Genomic DNA, 24,933 nt, shown 5'->3' with positions numbered 1-24,933 from the left:
GCTTATCTTTATGGGTTGGTCGAAAGAAATACGAGCTCTTCGCAAACACCGACAAATCTCAGTGTATTAATCGTTCAGTCTGTTTCGTGTGAAGTCTTGTTTTCATAAATCACAACTGTTTTGTAAAACTTATAATTATGATCTCGTCATTCAACAAGCATGGCATTTTTTACTGACATTGATATTGATTTTATGCACGTTGTGATTGGCCAACGCGTTGCAAACTCTTGGAGGCGCACTACTGTGAATCGCCCTTACTGTTCGTGGATGGTGGCATCATATGTAACATAAACTGTGTCTTTTGTGATGGAAAACGCGTCAGTGTCGCGAACTTCAATGTAATTACTGACCCGTGTTCATTAAGAAAGACCTCATCATGATTCATGGCGTGAGTTTTCCTAGTCCTTGACCCACACGTGGTAGTGCCAAGCCTTTCGAGCTGTATGACAACCAATCAATGTAAACCACGCGTATAAGGCGTTCAAGATGCTTTAATAACGTTATCACTCGACCGTCAAGTTCGATCCCCATGTTTCCCACGCAAAATAACTGAACAACAAAGACAGTTAACAACCTTCGTCTTGGCGCAGAGTTCTTACATCTGAATTAATAAACACAAAAAATTATTTTAAATGCATTATTTCTGGCAAATCATTTGTCGTCACGAATTCCTATTTCCAAGTTCAATGTTAGGATTTTTCTGAAAAGAATTTGCTTCTCAGATTCCACTTTGTCGGACCAGTTTAGGGGTTCTGACCGTATTACGATCATCAACATGACTTTTCACATGATCATGGTTTATGAATCAGTCCTGGAAACAGTCAGTGGGCAATTAAGATATGACGTCATCAAGTTGTCCAGTTAATAATTACTTTTAATAAGAAAAGAGATACGAATGAGTATACGACAGAATGCGCACAAATCAGACCCTCGTCCCCAAACGTCATGTGCCAGGTTATAGCAGAATGTAAACTGGTCAAGGCCCGTGATAAAAGGTGGTTTTCTAGGAACACCCGCCTTATAAGGTCACCGCTTTGGGGTCATTTATAGAGGTCCCTTTGGGCTCATGGTGTCGTAATCCAATATGGCTACGCCAGCGTTGTAGTAATAGGTCGCTGGTTATTATTATTTCCGAAACGTGGGTTCAGACCTATTTTCCGCACTGTGGCTGATGACAACAGCATGTCGAAAATTTCCAATATCTACAACTAGAGTATTTCTATTTATTATCCATATTTTTCCGGCTTTTTAATTCCCCCGTGGGCTGACTTTCTTAACGTAGATGGATTGCATTCGAGGTATAGAATTTTTGCAATGTGCTAAAAAAAGTAAGAGGACAGCTAGTCCAATACTTCTGTGACATAACAAGCTCAAGTTAACTGCAAAAATATCTGCAACAACTTCAAGCCAGTCCTGTCGATTCTAATGAGGAAAATGTCCGAAGACAAAACGAAAGGGCAGAAGGACAATTAAAAGGAGTTGCTTCGCGTCTTTCCAACTAAAACGCTTCCTCAAGTTTCGTTGACCTAAAGTCGTCTATGTAATGAAGGACAATTCGATCCCAGTCACAACTGTGACAACTACAACATCCGCTCAAACAAAACTACGCAGTTCTAAAGAATGAATTTAAATATAATTCAGAAATTAGACCGTGCTTTTTTTTTTATATGTTCCCGTATTTTTTGTCAAACCTCGATTTATTCGATTTTTTTCTTATGTGAGACGGCTGTACTCGAAAGCATTCATGTGCTCTTCTTTCTTGCTTCAGCGTTTCTCAGTAAGCATGCAGGAAGCAAATTTCCAGATGCTGGAATTGGAGGTCGCATGGAATAATTTGGCAAGTGTTTGAAGTCCAAATCTGATTTACCGAGAACATCTGTCCGTGGTATCCTTGCTGAATGAATGAGAAATATCAAATGAATTGTGAGAAAATTTCAACGCGGCGGTTTTCGGAGTCAAGGTATTCCATCGGTGAAAAGTCCAATAAATTCTTTGCAACGAAGTAATTTTTGCTGAAATTTCAACGTTCAGAGATTTTTTTCTCGCCACGTAAAACTTCTCTGTGCTAGAGAGATGCACTTGACAAGTGACATTTCCTTTGCTTTGATTGAATCTCTTGTTAAACATAAAAACAAAATTCACTGGTCGATTTTCGGATCAGGGATTAATGGAATAAGGAATTTCGGATTCTAACAATTTAATATGAGAATTTCCTCCTTACAATTGCCTACCTTTTTAGAAACTGAAGAATATTTGACATTCATTTTTGCAATTTATCATTAATAAGGCACGTTCAAATCAGATCTACGTATAGAGTCATCTATCACGGCTATCGCTGCCAGAAGCACACCTTTTGATCTAAGGAGTCAGAACTTGGTTGTCACGATGATTTGGGGCCGATAAGAATTTATCAATTTTTCATCGTCCAAAAGGTTTTCTTTCTGTTGTTTTCGCCCATCATGTAGATCAGCAAGCATGGAACGTTTAAATTTTACTGAGTATGGACTTATTTTCTTAAATACATTTGGATCTATATTACATTTTCCCAGTATGTATCTGAGTATTTTGCCGATAACTTACTTTCTTGTTTTTATTGAATTAATTGTGAAGTATGCCGGCCTTAATGGAAATTAATTTTAAACTGTTTTAAGCTTGCCCTGGGTAAAGAAATATATTATAAAATAAATAAGTGGAGTAAAGTGTATCTTTAGGCCAAGTCCTTTCCATCGGTAAAACTCAATAAACATGTTCCTAAGCGTGTTTTTGAGTTGTTCATCGCGCACAGTGCAAGCAAGCTACAATCGAATCAGTATAGTGCGGAAGGATCGCGGAACAAACGCACTCAAGGTTAGACGGTGTATCCTTGTGCTGGCGGAAGGCAAGCTCTATACCGTGGTATTCATCGAGAAGGGAAACGATTGAGCACTGCTCCTCTAGGGAGATTGATCTATGTACAGCTATCAGGCCAAGAAACGTAATCTGACGTACGATATCTGCTAGCCTGGTTTATATTCGATCTGCCTGGAGTTTATTCAATTTCATTTCATGTAAAACAAACTATTTGCTGGGATTCAGGTTTTGCTATTGGCACGGGGAATGGGAAAACATGTGACGATAAAAATGGGTGGCAATACAGGGCCCATTCCTAAGACCGACTGAGAGCAAGCCTTGAGCAAGGAACGTGAGGAAGGACTCACATTCCCTGAAAAGTCTTGTCGTGTGTTCTGATGGAGTGGAGATTTGCATTTAGCTATTAGTCATAAAATCACATCTCTGATGAGAACTAAATATTAAATTTTATATCATCCTGATGCAAAATTAATGAAACTCCTCTAAAATTATAGCGCCTCGTATTCCTTTCGTCAAGTATTGGGCTCTTTTCAAGATCTCGTTCTAGATCTAATTCCTTTTGTCTTCGTTTCCTCGGAGGCAGACTAAACCACAGGAGTCTTTCTACATTAGAAGAGAAATGATTTGGTGGCTCAGTAAATTACGGCGGATACACGCAATATCAGAAGGCAAAGACTGATTGTTCGTAAGGCCATGAAAAAGGAAAACAAATTATGTTTCTTGCATCATTGGATTATAGGCACAGCAAAGATTTATTTCCGGCGGAATAATGGCTCATTGTGGATCTAATTTCAATGCACCCCCCCCTGTATGTGATGCACACACACTGGTGTCTGTTTTACCTTCAGAGAGACAAATCGTTCCTCAATGGAAGTTTTTCCACTTGAGTTTACAGCAATAAAACCCTCGTTATTTTGTTCAGTGTGTTTTTGTCAAGGAACAAAAACAAACTCAGGTCTGCGCACAGTGCAACCTGGCAGTGAGTGCAGCCGTGAAAATGCGATTACACACGGCGTGACAATCGTGTGAGACACGGTGGACAAACTCTCTCCAGCGAGTAATTCGGATCGACACGGTCACGTAAAGCATTCCTCTCTGTCCATTACCAAGAGTTACTGAAAATAGATTGTTACAAACAGATGCATGAAGTCACATGAAAAAAGGGGTAAAATTAATAGAACTTAAAAAATTAAAACGCAACACCTGCGTCACATTGAATATGAATTACCCACAGACGATGAGAAATTTCGAGTTTCCATCGATAATCATCCGATAAACATACGCCCTCGTGCGTGAAACGTGCATGGGAAATAGGAAAATAGTGTTCCTCTAAAAATATTAAGATGCCTCGCAAAGATGCGAAAAAATGGTCTGGTGGTATGAAACGGTAGTAATATAGACGGTTTGCATGGCAGCCATCTTGCAGGCCAGAGCTTTTGTAACACAGGGTATACGCACAAAGGAGGTTTCCCATGGAATACAAGAAGTGCCCTGCAAGATGGCTCCCACGCAAAGCCTCTATAAAGTAAAATATTGACAAGCACCACACGAGATGTTTGTGGCCCCTTATATGGCTTTTCAAAATTAGTGGTTGCTAGTTCATTCCTTTAGAGTGGTTTTCACACTGGGCCACGGTGAAATATCACTCAAAAAGATGCAGATTCATTCTAAAATAGTGGATGACCACTGAAGAAAGAGTTGTCCCTAATTAGGACTCTCCAAATCGTTTTTCCTTCTTTATACATTTTATTACGGTTAATATAACGCTGAGACAATTCGGGTACGTCCGCATTAACCAAGTCGAAAGTTTAAACAAGAATAAATCAAGATTGAACGTGTTTAAGTTTCCACTGACTTTTGAATTTCGAAAATTATTGCCATTAAAACAGAAGGAAATGAAGCCTCATCTAACATTCCAGTGGACTGGGTATAATGTCGATGAAATGCCCAATTTCTGTAATCACATCATGCTCATTCCCATTTCCTACAAATGTGCAGGAGCCATTACTAATTCAAACATACTGCAAGCATTTATGAAATCTACTGGGAAATATCTGTCACTCATTTAGTAGGAATTCTTGGAGGGCAGTACTTGTGGTTAAGGAGTCCTCCGAGAGAGAGATAGTAGTTCCTTGCTCAGTACGCAACGACCTACGTAGACGCAAAAGCCTATATACAGGGCACTATAGCACGCCCTCTGTTATACCAGGAGTGCGTCGGTAATGGTTTCTATTTGGCGCCAATGCCATCTTGACAGCAATCAGCGTATGCAATGAAAAATAACCAGACCTTCATTTTCAAAGCAACCTGTCAAAAGCGGTTCTTTGATTGGCACTTGCTAATTCGAGACCTTACGTAGCGTCCCACCGTGGACGGCCCAAAATAGTCTCTGCGAAGAAATTAAAAAACAACTTTCTGAGAAAAACAAGCATCTTAGCGCCGGCTGGAATGCGAGAGTTGCCCCCTCGCCTTGTTTGTCACCCCATCTCCGACAAGATTGCCCTGTCCCCCCCTATTGTTTCGCCAACATTCCTGAATGTCTTAAATGCATCCTTTCAAGGCATCAATGAAACATCTCCAAACAAGGTCCCGCTTCTGTTTGGGATAAGGACCGATCCCACCTGTTTAGCTGGTTGTTTTTCCCCTTCCACTGCTCTGTTTAGCCCCGGTCCAAATCCATGTTATCCTGGTTGCCGACAGAAACCGTGACATCCCTAAGCTTGAGGCTAAACGGTCGCCAATTTTAGACTATTGTTCAGCAAAGGCGGAATACAGTGGGTTTTTATATTCTAAATCTACTTTGAGGGAAAATCTGTTTCTTATCATTTCAAAGGTCCAATTTCGACGTTGGGATCCGGAGCTCACGATAGCTTCGAAAGTATTTTGCTCTATTGGTGAACGTGCCTACAAACAAAGGGTACACTTGCCTGGGAGTTGAGATGTTTTAAGATTGGCCCATTCTACATTAACTTGCAAATTCTTATAAATTTTTTTCTCCGCTCATAAAAACAAAAATTGGGTGGGTCGGGCTGCTCTTGATCCCGTGCTGGAACTGCTCTGCAAAATCCAACTTACAAACTTACAGGTACTCGCGCATGCGCAAGCGTTTGAATACAATTCGTCACGAACCACCTGGAGACTGAAGCTGTTTTGCATGGTGTTTACGATGTAAAGTACAATAGTTGAGGAATGTCCCCCGCCTATACCCATGTCTCCTTTGTGGGGATTAACATTCCTTCTTATTTGAGCCGGGAAAACTTTAAAAATGTTGTTTATAAGATCGAAGGATAAGTTGCCTTTGTAAAGGTCAAGCTTGTGGTAATCTGTCCCAATCCACTTTTATGGAAATGTGTCCCAAATTAACAACCGATGCTAAAGTAAACATTTGAGGTGAAACCATAAAAATGCAAATTACATTGTAGCGAAAAGAAAAACCCAAATCCTTCGAAAATCTTTTAATAATGATCCCTTTTGGAAACGCAGGTGTGGACATTATTACCTGCGAAGGAATCTAACCATCGATAACAAACTGATGCAGCCTCTCGTGTGTTTTTTTCTTCAACTTCAACTCAATGGAGTTCCAATATTAGGTAATCTTTAAGACAGTCTGCAGGAGACAGGAACACTCTCCTGCATAGTCTTGGCATTGGGCTTATGTAAAACCTTTACACAAACTTCTCAATCCGAACCAAACACGTCGTGCGTAAGAATGGTTTCAGTAAATTACGCTTGTGCATAATTCCCCACTGCTATCAGTGTCGCGCTTTCCATTTCGTCCTTTCTGCTTTAAGTCTTGTGTAAAATTTCCTTTAATTTCCTCCCTCTATCCTGTCTCCTATCTCACTGAAAGTCTCGCGTGCATCTTTGTGTCTTTTCCCCCCGTTTTTGCCACTTCAGTAATTGCGGAAGGACAAGAAAGTCTCTACGTTTAGAATTAGATGTCACTCCTTTTATTTGCGATGGATGCGATTCGTTCTGGAGATTGCTTGATTTTCTAAGCAGAGCTCTCCAATCATTTTGGGTCCTCATAGAACAACACGGCAATGGAATCAATGCCTTCCGTGCTGCCTACATTTACCGTCCACCCAATTATGAAAATTCGTAGTAAAATTTAGATGCCATCTTTTAAATTTGACATTCAAGGCTACGAAAACAAGAACTGCGCCTCCACATTTCGATCAATCTATCAAGGAAGATTTGGTCTTGGATAAGATGCACGCACAGCAGTAAAGACCGGTAGGAGCGACGCGTATGTACTCACAAGCCTTAATGTGCCCTTTTAAATAGAGAATGGACAGTCCTGTAGCGCACTTATTGGTTAGTTCATTTCCTATAAACCTCATTTTTATTGAGGGGTTAGTCGATTAAAATCAGTCCTAAAATACCGACTGCATACCAAATGACCTTTTAAATCTTACTTTGGTAAAAAAAAGAGCAATTTTCAGAAATTTGTTTTTAGTCAAGTTGTTCGAAAAGGAAACGAGGACTGAATGGTTCCACATGCTAGTCATAAAAACTGCAAAAAACAACAACTTTAACCGAGCAGAATACTGAATCCAAAAAATAAGAATAGTTTTCGTGAACCTGCAGGATCTCGTCGTGCATGCGGTATTTTGTTGTACGAAAAATTCTTCATCCATCAAGACATCTTGTAAGAAGCTGTTTATTTTTCAGGCAAAATTCATCAGCCATCAGGGAGACTGTGTACAAGCTCTATGCTCCAAACCTCAATTAACTCAGCACTTGAAAGCATTTCACTGACGAAGAGTTAAAAAGAAGGAAAACGTAGGTCTGAAGATTGATGGACATAGCGATTTGCCGAACTTTGCTTTTAAGTTGAGTTTCATTGTCGCGTGACAAGGGAAAGGACGGCTCTTAATCGGCTCTGATTGCTGCTGAAATGCAAGCTATGCTCGGTATGTTGACAGGTATTGTCCGTTAGTGACTGTGGAAGCCAAGAGTTCGTTATTTGAGGTGCATTGGCTGCAATCGTCTCGCCTTGTCATGTGCTGGTGAAAATCGTTTACAAAAATGCCAAGTGCTTGCTCGTCAAGCGTGCTGTGGTACCGTCACCTGTCGGCTAATTCAATTAAACGAGAGTTGTCCTTTATGTCAATATTGCTCTGAGATATGACTTCTGTCACGCTCTACGGTTTGTTAAGCGCACGTCTGCCGAAGTGACTAAGCGTCTACACAAGTTCGTTTGGAATATTCATATTGGTTGGCAATAGTTCCAACCGTCAGCGTAACTCCAGGGGATGGGACTATACACCTCCAAGGGGGCGTAAATCCAGGGGATGGGGATAATATACCCCCAAGGGGGTGTAAATCCTGGGGATGGGGTATATATCCCCAAGGGGCCTATTGAATCATCCCCCTCTCCACTTTTGTGTGGTGAGCGAAAAATAAAGTGGATTGTGGAGAATGTTTCAGACTTTTAACTACTAAGATTCATTCAATATCACTAAAAAAGAGAGAACAATTTAAAAAGCCATAAATATGCCACTGTGAATACATATATATTTACAGATGTGCATTAATATCATGAACAACGACCTCGATATGTAGTTATATTATATCACCCCCCCCCCGTTTTTCAAATTTTCATGGCCGGGCAAGTCATCCCACACCCTTTCCCTATTCCTTAATTTCCGGCACAAACTTACGCCACTGTACTGGCCTTTAAACCCTTCGCCAATAGAAGTGCGTTTTGCGGAGGGTATTAAACTTATAGCGAGTTCTTATTGGTTAATTGATGCCTTGAATTAAGCGTTCGCCAGTCAGAGTGGCGATAGTTTCGGTTGTATGCTTTATTTCATGATTTCATGAGCTCGTTTCAATGTTGAAGTCAACTTTTCAACATGTCACTCCAAGCAAGAATATATCCACCGGCCTGATGGGGACGACCAGAGATTATTTTAAAATCCACGTGACAACCACGATCTCGGCCGCCACAAATTCTTCCAAATATAGACCGGAATTTTTGAAAATAGAAACCTTGAAAGTATGAATTGCTGCTCGCAATTCGAGTGCAAGGGGACAGAGAGAAGAAAAATAGCCACAACATATTGACCAGGAAAGTGTCCTGGGAATTCCCCTGGTATTAATGAAATGTGGCCGTTGTTACCCCCTGGACGAAAGCATCTCACCACCTGCAGCGGGGAGTTGTGGTTTTTCTGAAAGGCTGGCTGCATTCTTGGCGAAGTTTTAGAGGTCTCAGAATAACACCCACAACAGGATTGGCCAGTATCAATGTCCTACCTCGCTGGGCGAGGATTACGGTGTGTATGTGTGTGTGGGGGGGGCTGCTGTTTCCTTTTGATGGAGTTCAACTGTTTTAGAACTTGAGAATGGGTAGTTTGTTTTTTTTTTTAAATAAATTCTGGGGAAGCGTTTGCTGATTTAAAAATCTATATTTGTGAATTTATGGACGATTTCCCTCCAAAAACTGATTGTAATAAGAGCAATAATGATGATAATGAAAAGAGGAAAACACATCAACCAGGGACATCCCAAGAATAGCCATGCACAGCTTAGTCCAATCTCAGCTTTATAAATAAAACAGCTGACATGAATGCGTTCCTAAGTGATCCAGCTTTCGATTTAAACATCTTTTTTTCATCTTTAAGATACAAGACTTTCAATGCGTGGCTGAGTTGTTGAAAATGCGCGATCTTGAATTATTAAGAGACACAGAAATGATAATCCACTCGTTTCGACGGAGGCAAATCTCTTTTATCAAGTTCACTGTCCGCTTGGACACTAAAAATATTATTTTCTACGGTTATAACTAGCATTGAATCACTGGTAAATTGAGACTGGCATATGGGGAGATGCTCTAGCAATAGATTCTCCAAAACAAAGGCGGCAAATTCGAGGCAAGATAATTAATCTGTAAGTTGAATTGAGCTTTTGTTGTTTAATGTGAATACGATTCGCATTACCTGTTTAGCATCATCAAAGTTATGCTCACCGCAGCTGGCAAATGCCGGCAGACTCCAGGTACGTTTCATAGCAAAAACGGGCTGCTTTTGGCTTTACGACTTGAATGGAGATTTCTTAATGTTTCATCCTTATTGAAAACCAAACAAAAATGCCTGAGTTTAGAATGCAAGTTGGTGTGCTGCTTGTTCAGTTTACTGATGTGATATCTGCGCTTGTCAGGGACGGGTCCAGGATTTTCCAAAAGTACCAGTGATACCCGCGAGCGTATAGTACGAAGCCTTTACGGTATCGGGTCCGGGGCCAGCGTGAGGAATTCTAGGATTGGATGTGGTGCGATTTCAGGCAGTATGGCCCTCTCCTCCTTCTTCGCCCTCTCTTTTCTTCTTTTTTTCCTATTTCTTTATTTTTTTGTGCGGATCTGCCCCTCCTTGTTATGGATGAAGGTGATTCTGCAACAGCGGAATTGGAAATAATGCGCTTACCCAGCGACAAAGAGACCGAAAAATGGGGGCAAAGTTGATTCACGAGTGGCGGCACACCAATTGGTGACCCACGCACGGGTGACCTTCACCTTCGGACATTCCTTGTCTGGTCAAAGTAGTCTTTCCAAGTAGTTCACAAGTTCCTTTAATAGTTTATCACCCTTGTAGAATGCTTTAACACGGAGGACGGTAAAAATGTTAGGTCATGGTTTTGCTGTGAAATTGTTAAGTTCGCAAAGCACGGCCCGGTTCCGTTACTTTTATTTGACGTGATTGTTATTGTGGCTTTTATAACCGTATCTGCAAGGTTCTGAGTAGATTAATTTGATTATTCACGAATAACTGATTGTTTCCTGATGTTGCTGTTCGCTTTCGCGTCAGCCATTAACATTCCTTTCCTTCGGGCATTGGAAATTGGAAGACTTCATTTGAAAAGAAAAAGAAAAGGTATACAGCTGAATAAAGGTCTTATTGCAGATTTTTAGTCATCTGCGGTATTCTTTCTTCACTACTTGTTTTGTTGTCTACGCTCCTTTCTCATTACTTTATGCCCAAATCTTACGGGTAAACACGTCTTTCCTTTCAGTAGACGAGTTAGTAAATCATTGTGCCGCTAGGTTGTTAGAGGAACTAAGTGTATGACGCCTACGCAATTAGTAACAAGTGGTATTTGCTGTTAATGCGGTCGCTTATGGTCCCCGTAGATTTCTGCATTTCCCACGCGATGCAATTAACCAGACCACTAAGGAAAACTGCGTCAAATACTGGCGACCATGAGGCAATGATTGGACTAACCTACAATATTTACACAGCTCAAATATTAAAATGCTGTCCTTACTCATCAAAAGTACCTTACCGTGTCATTATACTTTGAACGATCTCAGTCGTTTGTTTCTATGTTCTTGTCCAACTGTTCGCGAGAGTTTTTGAAGGGGTGTGTCTACAAAACCTGCACTTCAAAATCAAAGCTTAGTTGTGCTTGCTGGAACTTTGAAAATTGGGAAACAGGTGTGAGTTGTCCTATACTTTAATCTATTTGATTAGTACGTCCATTGTCCATTTATTATGTTAGTCCGTGTCGTCTTTAAATCTAAGGTATAGTTCAAGACATGTCAAGAAGTGTTGCGATTTGTCATTCAAGTGCGGATAAGAATTGTTAAATTACACGAAAGATCTTGAGACCGAAGTTTTTATTTCTCGTAGATATTCCCCATAGAGTATGCGTACATGATTGCAGTGATTACACGACCACATTATATTCAAACTAATTGATCAGTGGCCATTGCTGAGTTGACAGGGACAGCTAGGACTCTCCTAGAATCCATCCTATAAATTCTTCATTACGTTCCTTTGTATTCAAGTAAGCAGAATGCCCATTTTTAGAAGCCGTGGAAAATTGAAATAAAATATGAAAAGAACTTGTTAGAACCGGTAAAGCCTCCAGAGCACTTGCAAAAATTCCTGGTCCTTATCTTGATAATTTCCCCCTTCGATCGCCTTAAGCTTATCTCACCTCGGCCTTCTACAAACCTCCCGGATTTCTTGCTTCGATCACATCACAGGTTGACCTTTTTTGTCCGGCGAACCATTTTACACGAGAACCAAGCCGCCGCAGAACTGTATCTCGGAACACAGAAAGTAACTAAGGTTTTAACACGAGGTGTGACAAACTCAACCTTCCTCGTGAAGAAATGGTCGTGGTACCCACTGCGCTTGCGTGCTCAGGTTCTTTGTTGACGTTTCCAGATCTGTACATGCGTATTGTAGGGGGGCGTAAACGCAGCCTGGTGTCGCTTCGGCACGCGTTTTTTTTTTGAGCCCAACCACTGTAAGAGTAAATCGAGTAGAGTATGATCAATATGTTGTGCGGGTCGGCTGCGGCACTTGTATTTATTCAGCCGACGGTTTCAGAGTGAAGTGAACCTTTAACAAATAGACCTCCAACTCGCAGGGGATGGAGCGGGCGATGGCTAGTCTCTACACGGGTCCCTCGTGTCGAGTTCACCCGAGATCTCTCTCCACCCTTTCTGCGCTCTCCCAGTCAAACAAGTTCAACTTTTTAAGCAAGACTCGCCAAATTTGATGTCTGTAATTCCCAACTGATGGATATTTTATTAGTTGCACAGTAACCTGTGTAAAGAAAGGCGGCAAACAGAATTGCTATATAAGTACCAAGTTATGCAACACGACAGTGGTATAAATTATCTTCACAAAAGTGCATATTTAATTCAATGTGCCAATTTTAAATAAGGAATCATGCCTTTGTTTCATTGTCCGCTGCCGGTACGTTTTGTTTCAGCTATCGGCAACTTTCATCCTCGATGGTCAGAAAATGTGATTACTTGACTTCGATTTTTCTTCCGCGCGATATACAGTTTTCGAATTTGCCTTAACAATTCGGCTCCACCGATTCCAAACCACTGCTCTTAAGTTAATTTTGAACCGGTCGCTTAGTTACTGTTGCCAGGTAACGGCACGAAGTCATGCTTTATCTTTTTTTCATACAGGAGCCTCATTCGGTGACCGAGGAAAACGTTGGCGTCCATCTATACGGATGCTTGTCATTACTAAGCGAAGTGCGAGAGGCTTGTCCAGTTCCTGGCTTCATTTTGAAGCGTACTCGACAGAAAAATACATTAAAACACAAATTAAGTCTCACGGTGAACAATGCAACACTTAAGAATTCTCCATTTTCCAGTTTTCTGTACAAGTAGAGGTGGTTTGGTCGCTACACCTTCATTTCTTTTTTGATACGTTAACCCTAACCCTATTCATTGCCGGACCAAATTAGCAAACCAACTACTCTCAACGGCACACTACATCGAACCCAAATCTTTAATTCATGCAACAAGTACCATGAGGAATCATCTTTGATTTGCCCTACATTTCATTAGACCAATGGCCATGGATCTTACAAAGCTAAACGATGTATCGAGCTATGTGATTGGATCTACTCAGGATCCGTCTAAAATGTCCCCAAATTGAAGTGCAGAGGACGATGTAAAGTCTGCCTCGCACTTTGTACAGGAATGCGAGAGAGGCGCCGTAGAGGTTGTTGTGTGAATTTCTGGGCCCTTTTTTACCACACGAGCGCGACTTCAAAGTTGATTTTGGTAATACAATTATTTAAAGTGTATTTCCACGTCCCGAATCAAGCGTTGGATGGAGAGGCCTGTTTTTCAGTTCAATGAAGGGTACCAACCATAAACAATGAAACAACCAAGTTGGAAGTGAGTCAAGAGTTACCAGTTGCTTTCTAGGACAAATCGAACCATTCCCAATCCAAAGTTCGATTGATATATACCTTAACAGTGCGCTGGTCATGTTGGTAAAAAATTGCAGACAGTCATGGATTTGTCTAAATGTGGCATGGTATGGATCGCACCTTAATTAATGATTGCTTCGGCTTTATTGAAGCTACGCAGACTGATAAATACATACGGAAATAATGCCATGCTGTGTGAGGTATCCTTTCTGCTGGTTGCACACAGCGACTGTGTAAAGGGGCTAATCTCATTATCCAATTACGAATGAAAAATATGAATCTCGGTCCAAGTCCACTTTTCCGTTATATTCATAAATATAATTACCACCAAACAAACGATGACACGCGTGCACGTGCACATAGTATCCTGTAATGAGCCACTTCGGCATTTCAAAAAAGGAAGTTAATTGTTGCCGGCTGTGCGCGCGTACTGCTGTTACCATGTGACCTCGTACGCGCTTCATTTAGGGCACGCGCTGGTGGTGTGCCGAATTGGCTTATTCTGTATTGCTTTGTTGATCTTTCTTTCTTGACTGTAAGAATTTGAATAAGTGTAGAAAGAGCCACCAAGCAACGGCACCAGACTATCACTTGCGAGGAGCTTCGTTTATACCCAGCAAGAAATGAGACCGAGGGGTCCAATCCCTATACACATCCCAGACTATTGTTACTTAACACATCCCCCAAGATGTCTGAAAGGAATTCCCCAGATTCCTGCGAGACAATGACCAACACAAACCAGGGGGGGTTCTCTCCGTCTCATACCTTGCTGCATATGGTTCTGATCTGTCAAAAAGGCGAAAATCGAAATGATTTCCGATTATGGTGGGAGTGAGCGCCAAGATGAAGGAAATTACAGGATTAAGTGCGATAAGAAATAAACTATAAAGGCTTCTAAAAATAGTTAATGCCATTAAGCTCATGGGTTTTTGTTAATAAGAAGCCAAATCTCGTGTCTACACCGACGATGAGTTGCAGAATAGGTCTTGTCGACTATACTACAAATTATTCATCACTTGCAAATATACCTCGGCTTGGTTCGCACGGAGACTTAACAACCCAGAATGGCTCGGGTGGATTGAAATGGCATCAGATCAAATGCAGAATTCATGGCATTTCAGATTACAGGATTGTAAGCCATATGCGCCTGGCGAGTATTTTTCGCGCCTTTCCCCAACATGTGCGACTTTTCTAACCAAATCTCTCACCACCCCTACCCCCCATCTGCTTCGGAATGACTTCATCAGTTTAGTCCGTGACCGTGCAATTCAGCCGTTCGTCATCGCTTCGGTAAATTCGTTGATTTTTAAGAGGTGCAAATATTTCAGATTCTAGGCTGAGATTTCTTGAGCATCCTTGGATTTAATGTTCTTCCTCTATCAGTGTGTTTTCCTTGGTGAGTTTATCCCCGGCAATCACGACTAATCCATCATGCCAGCTTATAAAACTCGATATTAATGAACCGTCAAGATATCTTCTTAAAATCTTTGTCTCCATCTTGTATAGTCTTGCACTCACTTCGTGACAATTTCATGAAATGAAATGGACATGGAGCATCAGGCTGGCGCAGTGGTTCATTCTTCAACCTTCATCTCTGCGGCCTTAGTTCGATTACCGCCTCGATCCACACGTGAATTGAGTTTTCAGTCCCTACCTGACTCTGTGGGTTTTACCCAGAATATTCCTCTGGGGTTTTCCTCCCACCTCTAAAAGTGTAACTGCTTTTCATTGTCTCCTCTCTACAGGTTTCTTCAGGCTGGCGAGCTACAGTGCCTCGGGCACTTTTGAAGAATTTCATTAAATGAAATAATATTAATATGACTCTCTCTTGGGCAAATAGGCGTAGTTGAGTTAGCAAACTTGTCAAGTCTTGTAGTTGAATCATTCAGTCACTGAGTTTGGCTGTCGAGACACTTTGCAAATAAGAATAGAATACCTCACAACTTACAGGTGCTAAAAATTCACGATTGAGTTTTCTACCTCTAGTATTATGATTATGGTTTTTTTGTTGATAAGCGGTGCACAGTGTCTGATTATCGACACTGAACTCACCAAATCTGGCTTACAAGTTACAACTTTCCAGCTTTAAGAACCACTCAGTGCCGTATATCCAACAAGAAATGAGACCGAAGGGTACCCCCCACATATCCAATCGCTATACACACTCTAGACTATTGTTACCTAACACCCCCCCGTCTGAAAAAAATTCCTCAGATTCCAGGCAGGAAGTTTTAATATGTGTTTAAGATTGTTATGTGAATAAATTTTATCGAATTAGTTTTTATTGTAACATTATAAACAATATTTTATGGTTATTTTGTTGGGTTCTGCTTCTTGAAGAAAAGCTTTATGATCAGGGTAAACTGTAAGGTCAAGTGTCATATATTAGTAGTGTATTTGGAACAAAGATGGATGCTGTATTGTCTGATGATGCACTTGTGATCAGTTCATTCTGTGCACTGATCCATTGTTGTCGGAGCCATGTTGTGTCCACCTATAGCTGTCGCTACTGTTGTTCCGTTTGATAAACACCACGCCCTATAGAAGCCCTGTTTCCGACGTAGTTCTACTGCAAGATAACTTGTACCGTTGCCCCGCACATGTATCGCTTAGGCTTTGGTGCCATAATCCGTTCATAAGTGTCTGATGGTAAACCACAGACACGTTAATTATCGCTGTAACGCCTCATTAAACGACTGATCCATGACAGCAAAGTACCGACCGACAACTGGCCGTCGGCTTCACAAGTACAACGAAACTGAAATTTCATTTTGTTCATTTTTTGTCGGGGGTATATCATAATGGTAAATTGAAGTCCTGGACTTCAACGGTGAATGGCCTTTAATGGTTAGGAATGGCTCTGCAAAGCTGCGCGTGTAATTATATCGATATAAGAAGCCATGCTAACGGCTACCGTGTGCATTACTGTGTGTGTAATTTCGTTATATCGTAATAAAAGCGAAGTTTGGTGAGTCAAGTAACATCTCAGTCGCAATAATACGCAGTGATCGGAGAGCCTCCAAGATAGCCGAATGATTTGGTGACAAGACTAAAAATAGAACTAAAGACGGATTTTAAAATGACAAGGTTCACTACGGTACAAACACAAGTCATGAACTCATGAGAATTTTCTCTCACGATGTCATATTTCATTGTTTTTTATGGCACATTACAACACAAAAGCTACCAACGCAAAGAGTAAAGACAAAAAATAATCAAATGAAGGAAAACACAAAACCAAAGAGCAAAACGAACGCAATAAAAACTGTGGAATGCCAGATGGGAAACCTAGTAGAGCAGGCTAAACAAATATAAGGGTCCAAAATTATATCAGTTTTGAATTCTAAAAAATGCGTTGCCGAGAGTAAAATGCAGCAAATTGAAACTAATAAGATTGTGACAACAAAATAATGACAGCACAATCCAAGATAAACAGTAGATTAGAGAGTTTGTTCAAACTTCAAAAAAACCTCGCAGGGAAACGGTTTGTGGACAAGAATCTATCAAGCTGGTGATGTTTGTGACTTCGTTACGGTGATCTGCACAGTGTGCCTCCTGGAAACGAGACTAAGAGGAATGCCATATATGGACTGCATTTTTCGCACAATATTATTTAATTGTTCCGGTCTTCCATAATAGATTGACAACTGCGAATTTGGGAGGCGTGCGTCTTTCATCGTGCCGAAAACAAGGTGTCGCATTTGGATATAGGGTCGAAGACTAGAGCTGAAAGGCTGGATGTGCTTTATATCACACCTTTTTGAGGTTTGCGGCGGCGGGGAAAAAGAGGCGGGAATTTTTAAAAGTGTCTTTCATCTGCTTCTCACGCGTGGTGTTATCTTATCGATATTTATTCCAGGAAGGAAGCAAGGCGACAGTTTTCACTATAGCTCCGCTAACTTGTCTTCAACTTCAGCGTCTACTTAATAACATGGCCGCCTACACAATGATCGTTCACGTGACGATTTCTCTGTTGCTATGGTATCAACGAACGACGTTATCTCTTATATCCGTGCTACTTTTGGCAATTCCACCTCTCTGTATAAAAGCCTACTCCATTTGGCGTTAGAAAATTGAACGCGCATGTTGACCTAAAAAAGACTTTCATTTCGTTAATGAATTCTTTCTAAAAAGGTTTGGACGTGAAGGTCTCAAAAAGATGAGAGTTACTAAGTGAATTGTATTGAGCACACCCCAACCAACCCCCATTAATATGAGAGGATATTATAGATGTGGGCAGATTCAACCATCTCAAAGTGTGGGGGTCGCTCTTTGAAAAGCGAGAGGCCGTCACCTGAAGTTGAACAGGAAATTGTCAGCGTAGATACACTCTACTTTATTAGGAGAAACCTTGACAAGACAGCCGAAAGTACTAAGAAGTAGAAAGGCAACAACGCCAAGTATTTCAGGTGCTTGAAAATCGGCGCCCAAGGTAGATAACACAAGAACAATCTACCATGCAGGGAAGCCAAGCGTTTAGCTTCGAGTGATATGATTACTAAAAAAAGTAAACATATGTGTTATGATTATAGTGCAAGTGCGTTCATCCAGAAACCTGAGGGAATAACTGTTTTTGTGTAGGAAATTTTGCCATGTATTAGCTACACATAATAATAACCTATGAACTGGATCAAATTGAAATGTACAACACGAAGTTTAACTTCTGAACTAGTCAGAACCAAGGTTGATTTGTGACGTTTTTTTCTTGGTCAAACCCTCATTTGCTCAGCCTGATTTCGCTTCTAAGCAAAACCAAGTTATCATTTTAAAAGTGGTTTTATTCAACTGCTCAGCGGCTGTTTCTACTTATGCAAATGATTTTAATACTTATTTTTATTGTATAACGATGTTAAGTTGAAAAGGCAAAGGAAAATTAGTAATGGGTCCCTTCGGAGGAATCGAGGATTTGTTATATCATGGTCATATCGTTCGATGCTCCTCTTGTGCGCACTGGTTCACGCTAGCAAGGCGCAAAGTACACGAGACCTACTTTTGTAACAATGCGCATAAATGCGTGCAGCGTGGGTACACATTGGACCGTCGACGGAATCTTATATCAAGGTCTCATTTAGGTCGGCGGGAATTCGTCTTCTTAATTATGCGTTAACAGAAAGCCCACCACATTGTTGTCAACTGTATAAAATTATTTTAAGTTTAACACAAGAGAAAAAGGATTTACGACTTGTCGTGAAAATAGAGTCGTTATTTTTTATTCTTTATAGATCTCAGGACTTTCTTTATATGGTTGTAAAATTGAATTTGAATATTTGCTTAAATTGAACGCTGTACTGTCTATCGTCAGCGTTGGCTACCGCTTTAGTTGTTTGATTGGACTTTGAGAATGCTCAACATTCTTTCAATCATACAAATTTGAGTTCATTTTCTCATTTGGAGTGTGAAAGTTCTTCGGTTGAACAGCAAGAACAGGGCTTCTAGAAGTTTGGTGTTTGAAGTTTTTAAAATGTTCTATTTTCAGCTGATCCAATGATATGGTGTTCTCTTTGTTCTTAAGAATTTGAGTTTATTTATAATTTTTAATATAGGTTTTTAATTATAATGCTAATTAGGGCTCAGCTTGTTTTATGGGCAACCCTTATACGAAAAATAACATTACTACCGTCAACACACCTCACCTCAAAAAGATTGAAAACAGCTGTATAGAGCAGGAAATGTGAGATTGGAAACAAATGAATTTCTTTGCCTGGCCCAAGTTATTGTTTCTTCGATCAACATTCAATATCAGGCGAGAGGGACTGGAAATGTTTTGAGGCGAGCCCCAAGGTACATGAATCTGTGTCCTGCAATTGATGACTTGGGCGCCCTACGGAAACACAGATATTGCGTTGGGGTTGACGGACACGTCGGTAAAGCCTGCGTGTTCGTTTCGTGCATCCATTGCAGCCATGTTTGTTGTGTTTACAGCATGAGAGAATTATTCCATGATTTAGATCACCATGACTGTGATTGCCAATTTGTTACTACTTACATTCAAACTGATACTGAATGATCACTTGAGATAACACGAAGTTTTGCAAGTTTTTTTTGTTTTTTTTTTACAAATTTCTGGTGTTGGTTTGTCTACTTCATGTGTATTTCCAAGATAATGAAAAGGCCGATAGCAAAACTCTTAATGGTCAGAGAGCCAGACAACATGGCTCTGTTATGTAGGTTTATTTCTCCTTCACCCTTTGCTTCGGATATTCTCTAGAAGTAACTTTGGTTGTACATGCATGATGCTCCAAGACCGAAAACTGTACTCCTAGTTGCTGCGTATGCCCATGCATTGCGTAGTGCGTTTTACCAAATGCGTATATCTGTTGAAACGTATGCTGCCCACATTTAAGATATGCCTACCGGTTTTTTAAAAAAAGAAATATCAGAACCACAAAACGCTCAAACTGGTTCTTTTCTTTCATGAAAATAAATGATATAGGTTTGATGTTTAGCTTTCCTCAGAATTTTAGATTACGAAATTTGTCGAGCCAAACTAACGATACACTTGACTGTGTATGTGGTGGCGTTTTCGTAATTTGGCAAAATGGAAAAGTGATTCGATTGTAAGAGCAAATTAATTCCGGATTATAATTTTTGACCGTTCCTTCTGTTCTTCACTGATCAAGTGAACATGTTCAGTTGAAATTGTAGTAACTTGTTTTCAAAGGTTTCTGTAAAATAAATATTGATTTTATTTGTTACCAGCGAGTCTGATAACTGAGAATTGCTTCGTTCTTACAATCGAAACAACTGGCCATTGGGGGGGACTTTTTCCAGATTTAGGTTGTATTTTTAGCTTTACTCGATCAAAGTTCATGATCTAATTGGAAACCAAAACCCATATCAGTTGAAAATTAAAACTAATAAACATTTTGGGATTTGGGGGTTCTGATAATTCTTGAAAAATCTTTTGCTCCAAATAGCATCTCATGATATAAAATTCTATTTAATAAACCTGGTCTGTTTGTTTATGAAAGTACGCAACAGTGAGTGCAATTAGTCTGGCACCGATGACGTGGCGAAAAACCTTGTTCTGCAATTTGTCTTGGCTTCAGGTAATTTGACCAAATGACCTTCAACAGCATATTATCTCAATTCTCAAATTTGCATCTCCGAACGCGATGTCGTTAATTGAGTGAGTGTCCCAATGACTCGTTAAGGCAATATACGTTCGTCGATGAAATCACTTTTCTGATATGTAGTTCGCAACCTCTTAAGTGACGTCAACTTGTCAAACAAGTGTTTCGCTCGTCACCATCGCGAGTTTTACCATTAATAGCAATGACATCATCATTTTGTGCTGTTCACTCTTTAGCAATCGATGAAATTCTGCGTCGTGACTATTTCGAGTAAGCAGATTGGTTACGCATTTGCCGCGAGAATGCTCGAGTCTTGGAAGGTATCACCTGTCATTAGACATGCAACCAAATTATAGCGCGGTGGATACGCTTGAAGCTGATCGCGCAAAATAAAAAAAACACGTCATTCCTTGAGGGGCGCAGGAAGGATACATAAATTGTCCCCATTGGAATTAGAAAAGTGATGTTTTCTGTGAGGTTATGATTAACTACGCTTCACTTATCAGTTTTTATGAGATTGCTGTCATGCGGTCTTTTCAAGATGCACTCTCATATCATAAGTCTTCTAAGTAGGATATATTTAACACTAATCTCATAAACCGACGCGCGTTTCCAAAGTTGTCACAGAAACTACGCAATAAAGAAAAGTATTCTTAAACACTCAAAAATAAAACTCTAGAATACCGCGCTTCCTGCCCAATTTATGTGATCTAGTAAGTAAATCAGCTCATCAACCAGCCTCGACAAGCTCGGTGGTCGAGTGGTTAAGACGTCTGCACTAATAAGCAGGAAGTCGTGGGTTCGAGTCTCACCCGAGCAAGCTTGTGAAATTTTTTGCAAGCTCTCGGACAAGCACTGAGTGTATAGTGTTGATAAGTATCTACGCTGGGTAAGGCAAAACCCGTAATTCAAATTATTATCTCCCCAACACAAAGTACATCTTGAATATAATTCAACTCAGTTGTTTTTTACAAACATTTCCATCGCTGTAGACATTGTCTTAGAATGTAAGCGTTTTGTTGGCACGACTCTCCATAGGCAGTGGCGTAAAACTGTGCCGGAAAATAGGGGAGAGGGACTTGCCTGGCCATGAAAAACTTGAAAAGCTGGGGGGGGGGTTGATACCATATGACTCTATACAGAGGTCGATGTTCATGATATTCATTAATATTAATTTGTATTCAGAATGGCGTATTTATGGCTTTTAAAAATTATTTTCCTTTTTTGAGTGATATTGAATGCATTTTAGTCGTTGGAAGTCTGACAATGTTTTCACAACCCGCTTTAATTATTTGCTCAAGTGCAAAAAAGTGGGGGGGGGATCATTCAATGGCTCATCCCCCTCAAAAGAGTGTGGGAGACTATATATACACCCCACCCCCCAGGATTTACGCCCATGTCCATTGGTCGGAAATAATTCCACGTGTACTTCTTTTGAATGCGGCATCCTGATTGACAGATTTCCCCGGATGACTGCAACATTCGTTTGAACCATCTGGGCAGTTGAGTGGGTCCAGCGTTGGTGTTCGATGGTCAACACGACGAGCTCAATTTACGCCGATCCAAGCTTGTCATGAAATGTAAAGTGCACGCGCGCGCATGCGTGTTCGGTGGAGAGGAAAACAATAGCTATACGCGAGCGAATGGGACTTCGAACATTATAGCATTGTGAGCTGTACGCAAGCCTCATATTTCCGCAATGGGTAATTCCAGTACGGGGGTAATCGGAGCACGGAGGTCTGTGATGAAGGCGGAAGATAAGACTGCGTTTTATTAGGTTTCGCTTGCTAATATTACGTCGGCTCGCCGCACGATGCTAGCTGCTAACGTGGCTTGGCATTGATAGGAAATTCAATTTGAAGTCTGTAGGAGTAGACAGCTATGCGCCGGCAGGGGAATGCATGCTGTACTCGCTTCTTGCTTTTGAGGCTACTGATGAAAAATCTTGGCCAGCATGCACCTAAAGAGCTGCTTGCTTAAACATGGGCGTCGAAAGGGGGTGGGGGAAAGCCCTTATAGGAAATAATGAATATTACCAATTCGTTTGAAAAACAAAACTCCTAAAATTGATCTGGCTTATCAGTTCGTATCTAATAAACGCTTTGTCCCCCCCCAAAAAAAAGGTTCCTCCCATGGTTTGTCCCCTGCGGAAATAACCTCCATGGGGGCACCAATGTGCCTAACCTACAGAGAGATACAGCTTGAGAATCTATTCTTGTGCGTTGATCCCTTTCTTTGATCATGATTATATTACTGTGCTAAAGGAGACATTCTCTAGGCTTAATTAATTCATAGGTGACAGGAATGTCAATTATTATAGCAAACCAAGCAAAATTTAAATGGAATCGAGTAAACCACATTTATACAAAATCACTTTGCTTTAACCGCTTTCTGGAGAATTTATCACAGTGGCTCTCAAAATGTGCACATGTGCGCATGCTCTGAGTCCATCACGTGAAGATGTCTTTTTACCCTGCTATGACAAATTTAAGTAAATTAAATCGATATTTTGTAATTGGTTGGGGGAAGCAAAAGTTGTTTTGACATAATATCCCGAAGGGTCGGATTCATCATAAAAGGCCTTCCACGAAGAGGCAAAGAGTAACCAGTGGGGAATGATGATACACCACAGCTGGGAAATATTGGAAATAACCGGCGGTGGAAATACAAGAGGTGATATTGAGTTGTACTCAATGATCGTCCATCTTGTATTTCATTTGGTAATAGATGGCTTCTTGCCACCCTACTCAATAAACCCAGCACGATTTGCCTTTGTTCATTACACGGACAATATACTTGAAGGCTATGAAAGATAACTACAGATTTTCAACAAAGACTTACCTTCTGAGTACTAGTTTGTTAATAAACCAAGAACCACCTTGCGTAAAGTACGAACTGCGATTACGAAAAAAACTCTATTTTGAGCATCAAGGTTCCAATCTTTTTATTTCATAATTCGTTGCTAGTACGACAGGACAAAAAAAGACAGCACCCATCTGGTAGAATGTTATGAATATTTAAAATACAGCCCCACAAAATATGAATATTTGAACGACGGTGAAGCTATATTACTACTTATGAAAGGGGGGGTCGGACTCATGAAAGTATGAATTCATTTCCCCGATCAAAGAAAGTCTGCCCCTGCTTGCTTGCGGTGACCCACGTAAAAACCTTCCCCTGTAATGTCAGTCACTCGTGCGTGCAGACGCCTCACTGTACAGAACACTTTTTTATCACTGCTCTGTATGGCCGATTTGATTGGCCAACTACCGCACGAGCCGGTTCCGGTCATGCGCACTGGAAATAACAAGCAATACGCGCCTCTGCAAATTGCTTCATGCACGCCAACCCATCACATTACTTCTTATGATTGCTCAAACATCATGCGCTTTATCACAGTCCAAGGAAATATGATTGCGATATTTATTGAGTGACAAGCTCCAAGTCGGATTACACCAGTTGGCTTCATGGTTTATGATCACAAGTAACTCCGAAGCTTTTTCCCCTGCGTAGCTGGAGCCTCGTATCTGAAAGAATTGAATATAAGCCCCAGTCTGTTTTTTTTCCTTCACGCACCAGCGACAGAATGCCATCTGCAACGGCATCGCGAACACCGGCCATCGCTCGGTGCCTTTGGCGTGGAACATGGGCTCAGCTTGTCTTACAATCGACAGTCCTCGTGCTGCTTCTAACTACGAGATTCGGGGCGGCCAGGCCCGCCTTCATAGACTACCTAGCTACAGACGAGGTATCCCCCAGGCAGGCAGCTGACACAACCCGCCTTGAAGGCTTGGATCTTCGGAGTTTGTGCGCCCGCACGCAGTCAGTAGAGATGCGGGTACTTTGTAAACTCACTCAGCCCGGAGACAGTTGGTCAGAAGTTGAAGAAAGGAAGCAACTCATTCATAAAAGATCAGGTAAGAATTGCAAGATTTTTTGAGGAAGAATGCGTGTTGCTTTTTCAATATTTCATGGCCAATTTTTACCTTGCGATTTAATTTAACTGTAATAAATCGCAGCCATTTTGCCTTCGTTGAGGAAAATGTATAAAAAGAAAAAGGTCCCGTGACAGCCGACGTAGTGCTAGTGATATTCCCGAATAATTTCGATGAATAAATAGCAATTGCACCGAAATTTAAGGAGACAAGCATAAAGATTATCACTTAAGTCAGTTATTTGACAGTACTGTTTCTCATTTGATTTCGAGTTTTGTGTTTTGAAATCTCCGCTGCGAGTGAGTTAAATACTTTTATACTGCGTCGATAAACTTAAAAACTAACACAAATTATTTCCTTCGCGCTTTTCCTTCCAAGAACGT

At 40.8% G+C, this 24,933-nt stretch overlaps 2 protein-coding genes across 2 annotated transcripts in view; one reads left to right on the top strand and one right to left on the bottom strand.

Annotated features, from left to right (window-relative positions):
- The window catches only part of gcc1 (GRIP and coiled-coil domain containing 1), a 109,261-nt gene that overhangs the window by 40,598 nt on the left and 43,730 nt on the right, over positions 1-24,933 (bottom strand). The gene's annotated exons all lie outside the window — the stretch shown is intronic.
- Positions 1-24,933, top strand: part of LOC110975401 (uncharacterized) — a 38,282-nt gene that overhangs the window by 5,889 nt on the left and 7,460 nt on the right. Inside the window, exon 2 of the mRNA XM_022227858.2 lies at positions 24,195-24,532. Coding sequence (XP_022083550.1) covers positions 24,202-24,532 — 331 coding nt within the window. The 5' untranslated portion in view covers positions 24,195-24,201. The remainder of the gene's footprint in view (positions 1-24,194; positions 24,533-24,933) is intronic.

This window comes from Acanthaster planci, linkage group LG20 (genome assembly GCF_054643075.1).
Source record: "Acanthaster planci isolate LZ-2023a linkage group LG20, COTS_SCS, whole genome shotgun sequence".
Classification (NCBI taxonomy): Eukaryota; Metazoa; Echinodermata; class Asteroidea; order Valvatida; family Acanthasteridae; genus Acanthaster; species Acanthaster planci.
This window is presented reverse-complemented; position numbering and strand designations above follow the sequence as displayed.